The sequence below is a fragment of the Melampsora larici-populina genome (assembly GCF_000204055.1).
Source record: "Melampsora larici-populina 98AG31 unplaced genomic scaffold MELLAscaffold_90, whole genome shotgun sequence".
Classification (NCBI taxonomy): Eukaryota; Fungi; Basidiomycota; class Pucciniomycetes; order Pucciniales; family Melampsoraceae; genus Melampsora; species Melampsora laricis-populina.
In genome coordinates, this window is record NW_006768854.1 from 148,403 (window position 1) to 165,294 (window position 16,892).

Genomic DNA, 16,892 nt, shown 5'->3' on the forward strand with positions numbered 1-16,892 from the left:
AGTTTTCAAACCAAGAGTCTGAAATTTGATATACAAAATATCAGACCTCACACCTCATCACATCTCCAAAAAATCTCATTCATCACATAATCAATTTAAACTGGTGAAATTAAAATTTCAAATCCAAGTCACCCACCCAGCTGGGCGGAGGATCAGCATGAAGTCATTGGTAATTATACCGTGACACAAAAGTGAGCTGATCCCCTTCCCGGGATCCCCCAAATACACTGCTACCTCAGCCGTGATTACAGGCCAAGGTAGAAGTTCAGGAGGAATATATTTTTGCAAATCAGATATATTAATTTATGTATATTTAAAGTTTGTTAAGCTTTAATATGCACATGATAAATATTCTTACCAAGAAGTAAGAAACTCACAGAATGGATGCTAATTCCTGTAAGTGATGGAAGAGACAAACTTCCACAGATTTTAGTCTTTGTAATTCTGATTAATTTGATACAAGGTCAACCTATGCCAAGCAATTCTGTGTCTCTTGGTAAAATCCATGAACCTCTCCCTACTCATTTCTGAGATTGAAAAATTTATGTTGACTATGATTTCCACTTCTATAAATTCCTCATTCCATTCTCATGTAGGGTAGAGTCAAGGAGGTGTGTATGTGAGGCTTAGGTGAAACCTAAAGATACTCTTATGTAAAGTTCTCTCTTCTCGAGAGAGCTTTATGTTGTCATTACTCAACAGGTCTAATCTACCACAGTAGAACTTAATTCTATAGGTAATAAGTTTCTCGACTTCTTTGGCTCATAGTTCCACCATTCGCAATGCTTTCAGGAGGCCTTTCACCGCAGCATCTGAGTCCGACGGGAATCTCTTTTGGTGAAAAAGATGCCATGCTCTAATGCCCGCAAGGTATGATTTCATTGTCGAGGACTTGACCGACTCGTCCTCTTTTGCTAGATTATCACCTTTCTTGGAGCCCCGTACAATGAAGTGTAGGAGTGTATCTGTCGAGATTGGTAAGAGCTTGTTTCTCGGTGCGTTTTTGACTTCAGCAAACCGCATTAGTTTCACAATCCCTGAATTGTAATGCTTAAGAGTTCCATCTTTCCACGCCCCTCTTAGGAAGTGTTTCTGCACTTTGTTTGTATCCGAGATATCCACTCCCAAGGCATTCTTTTTGAAGACTCCAAAGGGTTTGGTCATCTTTCTTAGCTCTTTATCGGACTTTGATTCAATAAGAGGAGTTTTTGACTTTGTTTTTGATTTTCTCTTCGTCATTTGCTAAGAATTATGGGGGATTGATTTAAAAGAATAGAATGAGGTACACGGCTATGTACAATCATATGGATAATGGAAAACAACAATCTAACAAAAGGCCACCTTGGAATTATTAAACGTTCATCTCCGTTGGCGGAGTAACTTGTGAAAAGAAAGGTTTCAAGTCTCTTGGCACATCAACTAGCACCTCCTTCCACCATTGCAGGCCTGTCGCTTTACCACGGGACAAGCCATCCGCATCATTGTTCTTAGAGGTAACTCGTTTCTCCTTGATGTTACACCCCAAAACCGAAAGAAGACACTGAATTTCTTTCCACTCATTATTCACTCTTTTGTCCTTACACTTCCTCTTGCGGATAGTGTGTTCCGTGGTAGTATTGTCAATTTCAACCCAGAACGATCTTCCCCTCACGCTTGTAACCTTACTCAGGACTAATAGACCAAGTCTTACCGCTATAGTCTCCGCCCAGGCGATTGAGCGTTTTTCTTTTTGCAGGCCTAGGACCTTCCAGTCTTCTGAAAACTTGAAACAAGCCCAAAATTGGCCTACCAGGATTCCCACCCTAACGCCCGAAGAAGAGTTCCCAATCAGTCAATCGTGAAAATTAAACCGATCAGGTCAATGGTCACTGAAAGAGACTCAGGTGGTCCACTCACCCAAATGAGGACGAGGCATTGCCCACCCATTTGACACATTCTGTCCGGGGGTCTTTGACCAGATGGAGGCATTTGAATTCTTGTAGGCAGAACTTCCATTCTTTGAGATCTTCTATCACGTCCTCTGGCGTCTTTCTCATCACTCTTTTTTTCTTCCAACTCTTTAGCCAGCGGTAAAAAGATCGGAGGTATGCCGCCATGTGCGGGACCACGTTGATCGTGTGGCACAATTGACCAACCAGTACGTCGACCTGTTCGTACTTCCATTTGGCTCCTGGTTGGAGAAATTCCTCCACTTGCTCCCTCCTTTGCTTCAGTTTGTCGTCTGGTAGTCGTACCGTGTGTCTCACTCCATCCCAAACAAAACCTAGATAACGCTGACTCTCCGTAAATTCTTTGTTTTTCTCTGGGTTGGTTTTCACCCCCATTTTATTACTCAGATCTACGATATCTTTCAAGACAATCTTCAAGTCCGGTCTCTTGAATAGGAGGTTATCATCTACCCACCTGAAAATCATCGGTAAGTTCAATATTTTCTTTACCACCTCCTTCCACACTTCCGCCGGTCCTCCGAACACCCCACAACTGGCCACCCCTCCGAATCCGACTACTAAATCAATCCAAACCCTTCCATAGAAATCCATAATACATAGAAAGTGTCTTTGACTTGGGTGTACCCAGAGCTGACAATAAGCTTTTGCCCAGTCAACTAAGGCCATGTACCATGTTCCTGGGTTTGCTCTGAAGAAATCTGCCACCGTTTTAAAATCATCCCATTGTGTCACATAATTATGTTTATCGACGAAGGAGTTTACTGAAGCGATATCCGGGTCATCTTGTGGGTGAGAAAGGTTGTTGATGAGCCGAACCGAGCCGTCCCCGTTAATTGCGCTGCCCATAGGATTTGATCTAAAGAAGCCAAGTTTGTCGTAGACTTCCTGGTGCGTGAATGGCCCTAGTATCCTCCCTTCCTTCCGCTCTTTTGCTAACGTCTTCTCTATCTGATCTTTCACTAATAGTGCTGAGGAGTGGTTTTTGAAGGTGTACCATTTCTTCTCTCCTAGCGAATGTTGAGGAATGCCAAGACAGAAACCCTCTGTGAAACCGTCAACAATGTACACTGACAGCATTAAATAGGTTCCCTGGTTGGAACATGACCTAGGCTGGGAATATCATTGAAAGAAGAGTGGAGAATCAAATCATCTTGCACTGCACATCTGAGCCATAAAGTAAATCCTTAGCTATCAGCTACATACAGGTCCGCTCAGTTATCTGCTCATCTAGATAAGAAAATCATGTGTAATACATGCTGTAACTTTGTTCAGATTGAGACGCACATTCCAAAATATTGACTACATATATCACAATGGCTACTCAAGAAATGTTCATGGAACTGTGTAACAGTAGCAGAATGGGAATCTGCTCACTAGGACCCGTATTCCCATCTGGGAACCTCTTTAATGCTGGCAGTGGTAAGGTATCTCGTCTTCCAGGCCTACCATCTTCATCAGTCTGGTCCACTCAACTAGGTTCATGTCGCATCTCACTCTTCCAGGCCAATGAGTTGTCACTTCCGTCTTATAGATCTTCCTTTTATGGAGGGGGAGAATCTTTTTATACCCTGTAACCTCCTCTTCTGACAGCGAATCCGGTGAGTCTTCCTCCGAGGCCTTGTCTAGCATGTCTTCTGAACCGTGTTCTGTGTCTAGTTCAATTGGCACTGGTAAAGGCCTAAGGGCAGCTCTCTTAGTCAGGGGTTCAGCCTCTACGTTGTTGTGCGCACTCAATGATCTTGTGGCATCTTGTTTCAATGCAATTGGGACATCACGACTGTTCTCCTAGATCATGAATAATAGAGGGGGGGGCACAATTTCCAAAAAGGTAATTCATTTCAAGGTTCAAATATTGTTCACTCGGAGACTAAAGTGGGCATAAAACCTCTAGACAATCTAATCCACGTGGTACCCACCATTAAATTCAATTAAGAATAAACTGACCCCCAGAGAACGCACATGAGGAGCAGCATCCAAGTAGTACCCACGAACGCCGGTTGGCATTGTCGGGATGAAGGTCAACCAAAGGGGAATTTCCCGGAGTGGGAACGGATGGGATAGAGGAAAATTTGACGTAGGAGCACACGGGGTAGAGGGGGAAGTCAATCGTAAGTAAATTACTCCATAGCCACCCGCCTTCCCATTTAGACCGTGCTTACCAATTGTTTCTTTCCCATTTTTTTTGCCTTTACCCTGGTTCCTACCACTTCTGTACGAAGCCCCTGCTTGTTTATTCACGTGCTGTTGTCCTTGAGCTAGCCAGCCCTGGGTCGAGGAACCAGTAAAATTAGGTTGCGCTACGTGATTCAAAGGACCAGCATAATTGGAATGGCCAGAAAAATTCGAAGGACTCGCTTGGATCCAAGGGCCCGTAGCATAGCTGGGGGCAAAGGGTTGTGGGACATAAGGTACGTTTGGGATTTCAGCTAGACTTGGACCTCTGCCCCGATTCCCCCCCCTTTGTCTCTTCTGACCCCAGCCTCTGCTATTATCTCCTCCGTAACCCTTCCCCTTCCAGGACCAGTCGTCTTTTGGCTTAGGTGGTTCCACTGGTTGGCCTGTCCTAAAGTCGTGTCCAAACTTAGGTTGCCCAGGGGTGTACGGGCTCTCTTCATACATAAGATCTCGTGCAGAATCCGCCTCCCATCTCGCTACCATAGCCGCTTCCTCCTGTAAACCTTCCGGTAAGACCACATTCTCTACCTTCTTCCCCTTCTTTCCTTTCTTCTTCTTATGATAGATCACTCCTGATCGGTTCCTGCAGATCACACTCCTAATCGCTAAGTGATATCTAAGTCCTACCATCCAGCATTTGTGTTTAATCATAAGGTTACTGACTGTCGCTTTGTGCTCTGAGATGTAAGCCGCATAGGCCTTGTGGCGGTACAGTTTGTTTGCGTATCTTGCTTCTAGGTCGCATTCAAGTATGAATTCGCCATAACCCATCCTACGTTCCAGTTCGACTTCTGAAGTCTCCGGCCATGGACCATTCCTCTTCTTCGAGTTGAAAGCTCCCGCTGCATGATGAGCTTTGATGTATGAGCGCTTGAATACAGACAGGGGTACATAGCGATTCATCTTCTTGAAGGCCTTCTGCCATTTCTCTGGCAAGTTCAGAAGATCAAACGTTGATGCCTTCATTCTCTTGAACTTCAGACCTGAGTCTGAGTCTGAGCTAATGCTGCTAGAAGAGCTACAGGAACTATCTGAGGAGTCACCTGATGACGAAGAGGATGACGATGAAGAGGAGTTACTCGAAGAGGACAATGAGGAGTCACTCCCAGTTCCATCTGCTCCGGAACTCAAGCTAGAGGAATCCGAGGAGGGGGAAACTGCGCTGCTTGGTGAGGAAGAATGTAAATTTCTTTTTTCCAGTCTTTGTTTCTTTTTGGATTTTGCAGAGGATTTATTTCTCGTTTTCCCTTTCCCTTTGGGTTTGCTTGACTTCTCTCCTTTCTTTCTCTTCTTCTCCTTCGACTTTCCTTCTTTTACTCTATCCTCCTTTGCCAAAACCTCTACCAGTCTATCTCTCAATAGCTTAACAGAATTGATATCTTCTGCTTTGATAGCGTTCGCCAGTCTATCCAAGATTGCTTCGCTCCCTTCATCAGTGGCTTGCAGGGCGGGTATCTGGGTCTGGGAGGGCTTACCTTCAGGCTTAGGGACTGGGTAAGGATGTACAAATTGAATGGGAATAATCAGTACGCCTGTTTTAGTCTGATCTCCATGAATGGTACAAAGATGTTGAATAGACAAGTATAAACCAGATTCAGGTCTCTGTATCACTTCTCGTGTCTTACAAGGGATAACATCAAGGTAGGATTTTTAATCTTTAATCTTTTTAGAGCTTCGACAATAATGCATTGGAGCTGATACCAGTCATTGGCCCTGAGTTCCTGCAGAGGTCGTCTGGGGTAAACCCGCTGGAATATATCATGATTCCCTCAAGGTTGTCTCTGCTACAACAGTAAAGTACTGCTATGAACTACTCCTGATCGCTGATCTTGGAGAGTATGAAAGTAGGGTGGGGAAAGGAGAGCGAGATGGATGGGGAAAGTTAGGTGTCCACCATCTAGAGGTTTTGAAAATGTATGTATTTACCAAAGTTATTTTCAATCAACCCCATTAACTCCTCCGCCTCTAATTCACCATTCCCGTATACCAAAGATGATACCAAGATTGATGTCTCCTTCTCCTTGCCTTTCTTTGCTTTCTTCAATCCTTTCTTCTTCTTCCTCCCTCTTACCTTCTCCTTGGACCTATCTCTTTCCTCGGTCTCGGACGACTTGCTGTCACCTTCTGACCCATCCGAATTGGATTTGGAATCCACTAAATCCTCCATTCTGACTGCCTTCGATTGGCTCAAACTAGTCAACGGTTGGGTGTTTGTAGTTATGGTGAACCTTGGAACTTGTTGAGAAAGGTTGTCTCCTTCTTGCGTCTGGTGCCCTACTTGAGGTGATCAGGACTCGCTCTCTTCGTTCTCTCTTCTGCTTGTGCTTTCTCCTTCAGGAACTTTGCTAATTTCGCCTCTTCTGCCAACTTTGCTGCTTGAATCATTGGGTGATTGTGGTATTTTATTAAGAATGATTTTCTAGCTAATTGTCTCCACATTTAATAGTCTATGTGATGAATACAATGAAACATGTTTTTTCTTTTTAAAAGAAACTAAATATGAGCTAAAAGAGAATGTGAGAGAGCAAAAAGAAGAGCTTGACGAATTCTCGAGTGCAGTCAAAAAGGGCACAGGGAAGTGAGTAGGAGAAGTGGTAAAAACTTTCCACTTCTTCTGAGGCGTCCCTCCTCAGCTGACATCTGGCTACCACTCTCCACCTGTCATGCCCGTGAAACTTCAATCTGCACCCGTGAATTCTCTCCCCTACTAAATGGACTACCCTGTACCTCCGCGAGCTCTGGGAACATGTACAATGTTTGTACTTTCATAGCAGATGTACTGTAACTGTGAGACCTTGATTTGCACAGTCAACTTTGTGCTTTGCGGTCAGGTTGTGATTGATACCATGTAGTAGCTGAGAGCTGGTATTATGAAACATTGAGTATGAGTATTTTCAACTGAATCAATAACCCAGTTGGCATGGACTAGGATCCTCAATAAAATACCCCAGTTATTTTACTGATGGAATATGCTTGAGATATGCCAATTGATGAGGAATTGTTATCTATTAGGTTAGGCGTTTGGGCTTAGGTCAGGATATATGGTAAGGCACTTTTCAGCACAAGTGTACACATGCTCACTTTGGGACTCATTCATCAATTCTCCTCCAGCTACAACACTGTCTTTTGTTGTTTGCAGTGACTGTGCATGACTACAAGAATGTAATCCAATGCCACAGCCTTAAAGCACAACAGGGCATTTTCAAAGGTGATACACATGAGGAATGTCATTTATGCTTCATGCTAGAGATATGTATCAACATTGAAATTGGCGATCCAAATAGAATCCCCCAAACAGAATACTTAAACTATTGTGATATGTCCAGTAAAATCCTAAATAACTACTTGGATCATCCATGATATCATCAGCAACCATTCCTGTGTTGTTGGCCAGACCTTGTCAGAAGTCCATATTTTACATCAAATCAATAGCCACACCATTGTTTTTTTGTGAAAGGATTTTATATCAATGTAGCTTTGCTTTGTAGATGTGGTCAATCCTTCCATACATGCCTGGATTTGGATTAATGAATCACAGATACACACTTTGGAATCTTCTGAGATGATGTAGCAACCCTGAGGAGCTGTACCCAATAACATCCTTTGCTCTTGAATATTGTCCGACTCTGAGTTTACCATAACTCTGGAAGCCCATGGAGGCAGCTATAGATAGTGTTCCAGCATGTCAAGATTAGAACAAGTGCAACATAAATTAGCAGTGTGGAACCCACAGCCCAATTGTGCCATAGTATCACAAAGACCTTTCTACGGTCAAGGGGATATTGAATAAAATGAACAACAACTGCTTCCTCCTGGAGCTCATTGATTCAAAGTTGTCAAATTCAAAGGTCTGTTTTGTTTTGTTTTTACTGTGGTTTCTGAAAGTCTTACTTACACAAAAAAGTGACTTCACATCACACTCTTTCTTTTATTCATTAATCTGATTGTAACTATTCTGGAAATCACAGCACTCCAGACCAATTGTTATTGTCCTGTCTCAAACTTTGATCTCTCTTTGTCAACCCATGAACTTCAAGATTTTCACAGAAGGCAAAGACAAGATCATATTTACCAAAATCACTGTGTGTTTTATCATCATTATATTCAAATCACAACCCTTCATTAGATTGGTTGGTCCATGTGCTACATTGTTTCAAGCATTCAAATGAAATGAAAAAAGGAATTCCCAGCCAAAAATTACAGTCAATTGAAATCAAACAAAATTATCAAAGGCATAAAGAAAGCAGTAGCAACGTATTTTGATCTATGAGGATTGGAATCATGAACCTCACATAGAATAGATAAAAAACCCTCTGTTTGTGATTTTGAAGTCCATGTTTTTGGTTCTGTGTATTTGAGTGAACAAGATTGATGTCTGTCTTTGATCTCATGTGGCAGTTAATTTGATCACACAAACAGCCAGAATTAGAAATATTGAACTCTAACACAATCCAGAGAGTATTTTGTGATGAGTCAAAGTAGAGCCTCACAGAAACTAATGATGGTCACATGGGGTTTTCATATCTCTTCACTTATGGATCAGAATAATCTATTGAGATTGACTGTGTTTCCATTCTGGGTAAATTCTTTGTAGTTGCAATGAATTCAAGATATGATACACAATCAACCAGAAATGAACAAATTATTGAACCAATATATTACCATTGCCCTATTTATTCAAATTTGGATTCCAAAGATCTATTATGAAACAAAAATGTAGAAGAATTTGATTTTAAAAAAATCATTATAAGCAGAGATAGAAGGCATTCTATCACAAGAGATGCTACTACACTACGGCAACAACGAGTTCAAAACCCAATTGAACCAAATTTTGGTGTCTGGGTTCCAAATTTCCTTGCATTGTGAATTTTGTTTGCAATGCATTTGCAATACATTTGCAAATTTGCCTCATGTGGTACTCTGTTGGCCCCGTGTATACAGCTCCATCATACAACCCCAATTACAACCATCCAACCATCTTTCCTTTTTCATGCATCCTCAGTCTTGATCCTCTATACATTGGTGAATCTGTGGTGACTAATGTTGAAAGGAGTTGCTGTTGTATGATGTAGCTGTACATACACAGAGCCAGCAGAGTACCACTCAAGGAAGATTGGCAAACATGTTGCACACAAGTTGTCAGCAAAATCCACAATTTGAAGAAATTTTGAACCTGGACACCAAAATTTGGCTCAATTAGGTTTTGAACTGAATGATTCCCGCAGAGCAATATAGATTTTGAACTCATAATTTTGAGGAATTTTTTTCAATAATGATTAGTTGTAAGCTTAAAATTTGACAGGTCTACTATTGAAATTCACATCCGTGGTTCCCTCAAGTCTTTTCCTCATCTCTGTGTGATATAATTTTTCTCATGATTTGGATTCATTTTATCACTTTTTTCAAATTACATGTTGAAAGAACTGTACCTTCCAATAGGGTTTTATCTTTCTTGCTTTAGTGATGCTTGAAGTAGCATAGGCTATGACAGCATGTGCGGATTGATCTAAGATGAGCCCTTTGTATGAGTGCGGCACACGCCGCTCAATTTGGCTAGTTTACTCCTACTCAACAAACCATCCCAGCGGCGTATCAGTGAATTAATTTCTTCAGCTGTTGATCTTGTATGTTGATAGGTTCTTTGCAACAATTGGCCAACACTTGTGTTCCATGTCATCCATGTTCTACAATGCTTCTCACGCAGATTATCATGCACTGCTCTTAAGACTGCTACACTGACCTGCCATGTATCTTTTGAAATCCGCTGACCAGGCTGAACCAACTCAATAATCTGCCTTCCGCCATCTTCAGAATTATAATCTGTTGATCACAATTTGAATTCAAAATACCATCAGAACAAAAAGCCACACATCCATTAGATGAATGTCTTACCAGTAGTGCACAATGCCAGTAACCCATCTAGCTTTTCTTCGGTCTTCAGAGCGTGAAGAACCATTTGCTGAGTCTCCCGTCCAATCCGCCTGAGCTCTTCTTTACAACTTCTGTGTGGTAAAAATGCTTGTACCTTGAATTGTGCCTGGGTCCACAGCCCACTTCTCAGTCGGATGAGAAAATGCCCCCATATTCCAGAAGACATCTTCAAATGGCAACCTTTTTGTTTCCTCGTGTGTTGGACATGGCATGTTACTAAAGGGCTGTGTATTGTTATATGCTGTAACTTGAGTTTGGTAGGAAGTCCATTTTTGTCGAAAAAGCAACTGATTCTTGTTCATTAATGTTTTTAGATCCTGTTGCACTTTTGTACCTATACCCAAAAGAACAAAAGGATACGTCTCAAAGACAGCTGGATACAATTCATAATATAGACACGCCTTGACCCTCTTTTTCCCACTTCTTTTGGGTCTCTACTATTCCCACCTTGGCCTCATACAGCTTCATCTTAGCCAGGCGCACACGTATGAGAGCTTTTTTTATCTATGGAGGTGGCACATAGATAAATTAGCTCTAACTAAGCAACATAGTCACGTGTTACAAGGTTTACTCACCAGTAGCTCTCTGAAGATCACGAAACTCAGGGGTTCCCAACTCTTCTGCAATATCAAAAATGGCCTTCTCCATTGCCACGATTGAAGCTGGTAAGGACATGAATCTTTCCATCTCTTCTTCATTCCGGTTTGCCTGCCTCTCCTTCGAAGAAGCTTGAGCTCCTGCCTGAATGATTCATCAAAATCAACATGGCATCAAAGGCAAAACTTGGAGACTTACTGAGCCTCTTTCACTTCCTCCTCCATGTCAAGTAGCGCAATTAAATGCTTTTCTAATCTCTCTTGAACACCACCTTCTTCCATTGCTGCCAATTGGCACTCTCTCTGCCGCTCCCACTGACTTGAAAAATATCCGTATGTAAAGCTGATATCTTGAGCCTGCAGCCTTTGTAGGGTGTTGAAGGATGCCACTAATTTTTCTTCTGTAGTCTTGAGCTTCAATTCAGTTGATCTAGCTGCATGTTTGAAAAAAAGAAACTGTCAATGTGGTTCATCTCATTAAATAAAGACCAAACGTACCAGAATTGTTACAGCGAATCTCATTTCCATGACTTGCCTTCAAATCAATGGAGTCAACCCTGTGTTGCTTGGTTGCACATCTATTTGGTGCTATCACAGATGAAAGGTCGGACCAAACCCTTTCATTACCTTTACCATCTGTCAATGCCCACCCAATGTTCACCCTTGAATTATATTTCAGCTGACAAGACCACTGGTGCGCATATGCATGAAAAGCACTGGTTGCAAACTTCAGTCTACCCGCCGTATACGCCTCCTCAAAGTATTTATGCTGTGATGGTTACTTCTTCGTTTAGAAATGCCACAAATTGACTAATTCACTGCAGAGATCAAAATCTACCTTCTCAACACTCTTCTCCAATGTGCAGCCAATGTCATATAAGAGTGCAAAACTTTTTTTGGGTTTCCCCGGCTCCAACGTATCTTCCATAAGTTGATCAACCAAAGCTAATACAAAATACTGCCTGAGAAAAACAACAGTTGATCCATGAGCACGTATTAATACCTTGGCATGAGAGGAAACTCCCTTACTTCTCACCACTCTGAACTACATTGACAAATTTGAGCACATGATCATGTCGACAAACCAAACCAATCAACCCAGTTTCATTGCATCCCTTCCAAGTAGACGGTCCACGGCGGTCCAATGCGGCTGTATGGGATGCTGTACATGGATCCTGCAAATCCTCAAAAATTCAATCAGACTTCCACATCTATTAATCAAGTATACGTGAATATGATTCACATATACATTCACATTTGGAAGTGAAAAAAATAGAAGACACATACCACAGGTCCTATATCCACTCCTTTTTTGTCAAAACATTCCTTCCATTCATTCAGCTTTCCAGCACCCAGAAATAGTGGAGGATTTTTGATCTCTTTCTCCTCATACTCTTGGTGTGCCGCAAGATGACAATGGTGTTGAAAGTTGCCGTCAGCGCAGAATTGATAGTCACACTCTTCTGGCTCTTCATTTTCCTGAAGAGGTCCAAAACACCTCGGACAATTCATAGCAAGCTGATCCAAAGCTGTGAGAAACAGTGCACATAACACGAGATCTTTCTCTTTCTGTAGCATATGTCGATAAGCATCAGTAGCTGAAGAAAATGTCTTTTGCCAAAGTCGAGGCTGAAGTAGTAGTTACAAAACATCAGATGGATTGAAATTTCATTTTGAAAACTTTGTACTGATTATATTTCCACTCACCTGATTTGATTTTGTCAGTATAAGTGGATTTGCCAGGTCCAGAAATTCATCCAAGCCAAGTGTAAAACCTTGGGTTCAAACAGTACAGTATTTCCACAAGCTGTAGTGCAACCGGAGTAACCTGATTGAGTAAGCTGTCTCTGGATGTACTGGAGAGCCACCGATATAACTCATTCTGATCAGACGGATTTGGTCTAAGGTACAATCACAGAATACTATTTCCTGCTGGTTGCGCTCTGGTAACAAATGTGTAACACAGTGGTTTCTATCAACACCGCAGGTCATGGATAGGTTCCAAAAGAACGACAAACCCGGAATATCCACCATGTCAACCTTACAAATCCGTTGGCAACTGATCCCACAGCAACAGTCTTGGTTGTGATCGGTGTTCCAATTTGAGCTCTTACCCCATTGTGATGTGGCTTGTGACAAGGTCATGTAAGAAATGAATATTTCTGGGTATGCCATCTTCTAGTTGTTGTGTTCTTTAAGTTTTTTCTTTTTGTAATATGAGCCTTGTACATAATGCGAGAAGGGGATATTTGCGTCCGGTACAAATCCAGGATCAGCGCCAGCATCCTGATGTTGTGGGAGTATGATATTGAAGTGGTTTTGATCCTGTAACCCGAGATCATGGTGGACTTTGTGATCTATTTGAGCATCCAATTCCATCTTGCCTTGGCCTGCCTGCTGGATGCCCTTTTCCATTTCCGCTATACGTTCATTCACATATTGTGAATTGCTAACTGCAAGCTGTGCCACAGTCACCGCAGACCCTTCAGGTTTCGGTTTCATGCGCCTTTTCTTGTTGGATCACCCGCGCCTCCTATAACAAGCGACTACAAAGTCGAAGCAAGAGTGGCACACACCGTCGACTCTGAATCAAGCGCACAGCCCAGAGCACATCAGATGCACTGAGCTGAATAATTTGTGACATTGAAACAACTCAAATTGAACTTTTTTCAAGTGTAGATACTATTTCTAATGTTTTAATGCATGTCCCATCAAAGAAGGATTTTACTTTTTCATCTTATCATTACATTTAACCACAAAGGCACTTCAAATACAAAACTATGGCAAAAATACACAAGCAAGGTTCCGCAACCATGCAATATTTCCGGGATATTCCACATATTTCATGGTATTCCCAATAAACACCAAACTGTGTTGTGCCAACTCATGTCAATCAAAGATCCTGTAACCTTGTTACCCAATCCGGCCGCTGTTTGATTTGCTGATCTACATATGGCAAGTTCAATGACGTTGGCCGGCTTGCTACGACTTCTGATCAGCCTGAGTTATCGTTTTGCGGCGTGATTCTCAAACTCGTTGAGAACAACTGGAGACGGCTTGAGTCACTCAAAAAAAGACATCAACTTTCCAACTTGACACGACTTTCAATTCTTTCAACTCTGTTCAAAGCGGTTCAACACTTGTGTTATATTGAGTTTATGTTGTTGAGGAACAAACCACAGGTCCAATTTGTTCGAGTTTTGAGCGACAAAGCGATGCTCATCAATATGATCTTGGCTGATTCAATTCAAACGGACCAATTGCTCCATCCGATTCAATGTCCTGGTTTTGCTGTTGACTGGGTATACAAGAAAAGGTTCAGGATGAATTTGATCTTATTTCTACAATCTTTAACATGGCGCTCAACACTAGACGAATCCAGTTTGACTCTCAGTTACATGAGCAATTTCCTAACAAGACTCACTCAAACCCAAGACTTGAAATCAAATAATCTCATCTTGCCATGGTGCTCAATAGTGTGGTCAAAGTTTCAGTCGAGCTTAGAGCATCTCCAACGCGCCCCAATCTGAATGACTAAACGTTACGTTTATGTCAAAAACGTAACGTGTACAGGTGTTATTCAGAAAATCGTCCTCCAGCGCCGAGGGCAAGGTCTCACACCTGGCCCACAGTGCGAACTTGGTTTTTGGGAAATGACACACTCCCATGCTCAGGTCCGCAAATTTGCGGACCTGGCTGAACAATCTGAAAAGCGATCTCCCATCACCTTTTGGCCAAGCATTGACTAAAATGATTGTCCGTACGTCGAACTTGTTACGTATTGTGACAACAACACAGGTAGGTGACTGCTCTCGTCTGGACAAAAAGGGACTTTGGGCTACTTTGGGTGACATGGGTTGGACCTCAAGAGATATTGAGCATGAAGTTGAGTAGTGCGCTGGAGGGCGCTGTCACTGAATAAAAAATACAGCTGTCCAGCCAAGGAAAAAACTCACCTGTACATGTTTTCGGATTCAGCAATGTTGGAGATGCTCTTAGTGAATATTCCACCTCGGGGTACCCTATTGAACCACTTGAAGCGTACCATAAAAGTGTACCATACAGCCGCTGCCAGCGCCCTTCTCCTCATCTCGAATCATCTCACTCATCTCGCCGTCTCGGTGACCAACTTTACACCAACTTCGAGATTTTTTTGAAATTCAAGCATACAACTCAGCCGTTTAAGGCTTAAGAAGCCCTACGGTATGTAAACATCACATGTCGGTCTCAATCAGTAAGAGACAAGTACCGAGTCACCGACCGATCAATCCCTCAATAACTTTGACTCACCTCACCACCACGCAAACTTAGCCACCACCGACCACCACCGACCTTCACCGATCATCATCACAGAAACCAATATAACAGCATCAAGACGATCATTACATCAGCAAGTCTGGCTTAACCTCTGACTGGTGCAGAGATTAGCTCAGCTTGTGAACCAGTGAATATTTACAACTGGTGTGTAAACTCATTGGTTTTGGTGGAAATCGACCTTCGACTCACCTCATCACCACCGATCATCAACTTATCCACATCATCAGCACTTCATCCCACTCTCAGCAACTCCTCTCACCAGGCCGCGTCAAAAGTATGATTAGAACAGAATTGGTTTCATTGTTTTATCGTTTCTATTGTTGTTAACCACATCTCTATTGCTCGGTTTCTTACTTTGTTCTGGACCTCGCAGCACAGTTGATTCATCAACCACAAGGGACTCGCACAAGTGTTTGTAGTACTTGAAAAACTCAATTGATCAATTACCCACGATAGTCTTCAGGACTCGGTGGACTCAATTGAACGTTTTCCTAGGAGTTGGAGGACTTGATTCATTGTTTTCTTACAATGGTTTTCTTGAAAATGCAAGGAATCGAGTAAACATCTGCTTGTCCAGTCTGATCATTGAGAAGAAAAGGAAACACAGCTTCCCTAACACCTATAACAATAAAGTCACAACATCCAAGCTGTAGCACTTATTTGTTTGCTTGATTTTCCCACATTTAGTGGAAGCTCGTTCACTAGGATTAGGAATGATTTGTACTTGATCGACTATTGATCACAAAACATTAGTTCTGAATCTTGAAAATCTCGAATAGGTTTACTTAAGGGTCATACTCGCCCGACTTGATACCTTCACAAAGGGTGTTGTCTTGTAGCAAATGGTACTCATAACATAAGTCTGCATTTCAGGACATTAATGATAATATAAAATAGACAGAAAATTAACTATGCAATGTGTTGATGTAGAAAATTGTTCAGATTTCAAGGAATCAAGTCATCACATGAATGTGTGTTCAAAATATGAACTGTAACTTGTCAAGCTGTACGGAATGCGAGGTGTGCCAAAGTGCCAAATCAAATTTCCAAAAAACAAATTTCAGAATCCCCGAGTCAGAAATTGACAAAACTGGATTAAACTTTAAAATTAACTCAAATACTGGTCTGAAACCCCCTGTATTTGGGATAAAACCACACTTTCTGCCAGTTCTCACGGTTTAATAACCACGACTGCGATTTTGACCGCTGAGTTGGCACTTTGGCACAATATATACATGGAAATTTCAAGGAATCAAATGTTCAACATGTCAAAATTCACCAACTTAAAAAAGCACAGAAGGCAAAACATAACACCTACCACACAACAACAATACTAGCCAAAACCTACTTCTTCCACAATCATGATTGACCTAGTCTTAGGTAGCCCACAGCTTCAGTCCATCAACTGAAGAAAACTGGTATGGGTGTACCGCCGGTCCCCGGGTAGCTGCTTCAGACAGGCTACGTAATCCTGGTTTTAGGGTTGGACCACCCAGTGTTAGGTGGTCTACAGCTTTAGTCAAGTATACATACCAGTCCCCAGGTACTCTCTCCAGTCAAAGACCACCAAATCACCTTTATTTATGGTTTGATCACCTTTGGTAAGGTAGCATAGACCACAGCCTAAACCACCTAAGCCTAGGTGGTCAAACTTTAATAGATAGACCACCTAGGCTTAGGTGGCTCTCTTCTCCAGTCAATCAACTGGAGAACGGGCCTAGGTGGTCCAAGTTCAATAGGAGGACCACCTAGGCTTATGTAGTTCTCTTCTCCAGTCGATCGACTGGAGAACAGGCCTAGGTGGTCCCAGTTTACTAGGAGGACCACCTAGGCTTATGTGGTCTTCTTGTCCAGTCGATCGACTGGAGAACAGGCCTAGGTGGTCCCAGTTTACTAGGAGGACCACCTAGCCTTATGTGGTCTT

General features: G+C 42.2%; 1 protein-coding gene across 1 annotated transcript; it reads right to left on the reverse strand.

The window, feature by feature from the left end:
• Window positions 1-3,463: 3,463 nt before the first annotated feature.
• On the reverse strand, window positions 3,464-4,607 carry MELLADRAFT_96021 (uncharacterized protein; the record flags this gene model as incomplete). The annotated part of the gene is made up of 3 exons (XM_007418356.1): window positions 3,464-3,473; window positions 3,517-3,734; window positions 3,894-4,607. 3 exons carry the CDS (start codon window positions 4,605-4,607, stop codon window positions 3,464-3,466), a joined length of 942 nt encoding a protein of 313 aa, XP_007418418.1.
• Between the last annotated feature and the right edge of the window lie 12,285 nt (window positions 4,608-16,892).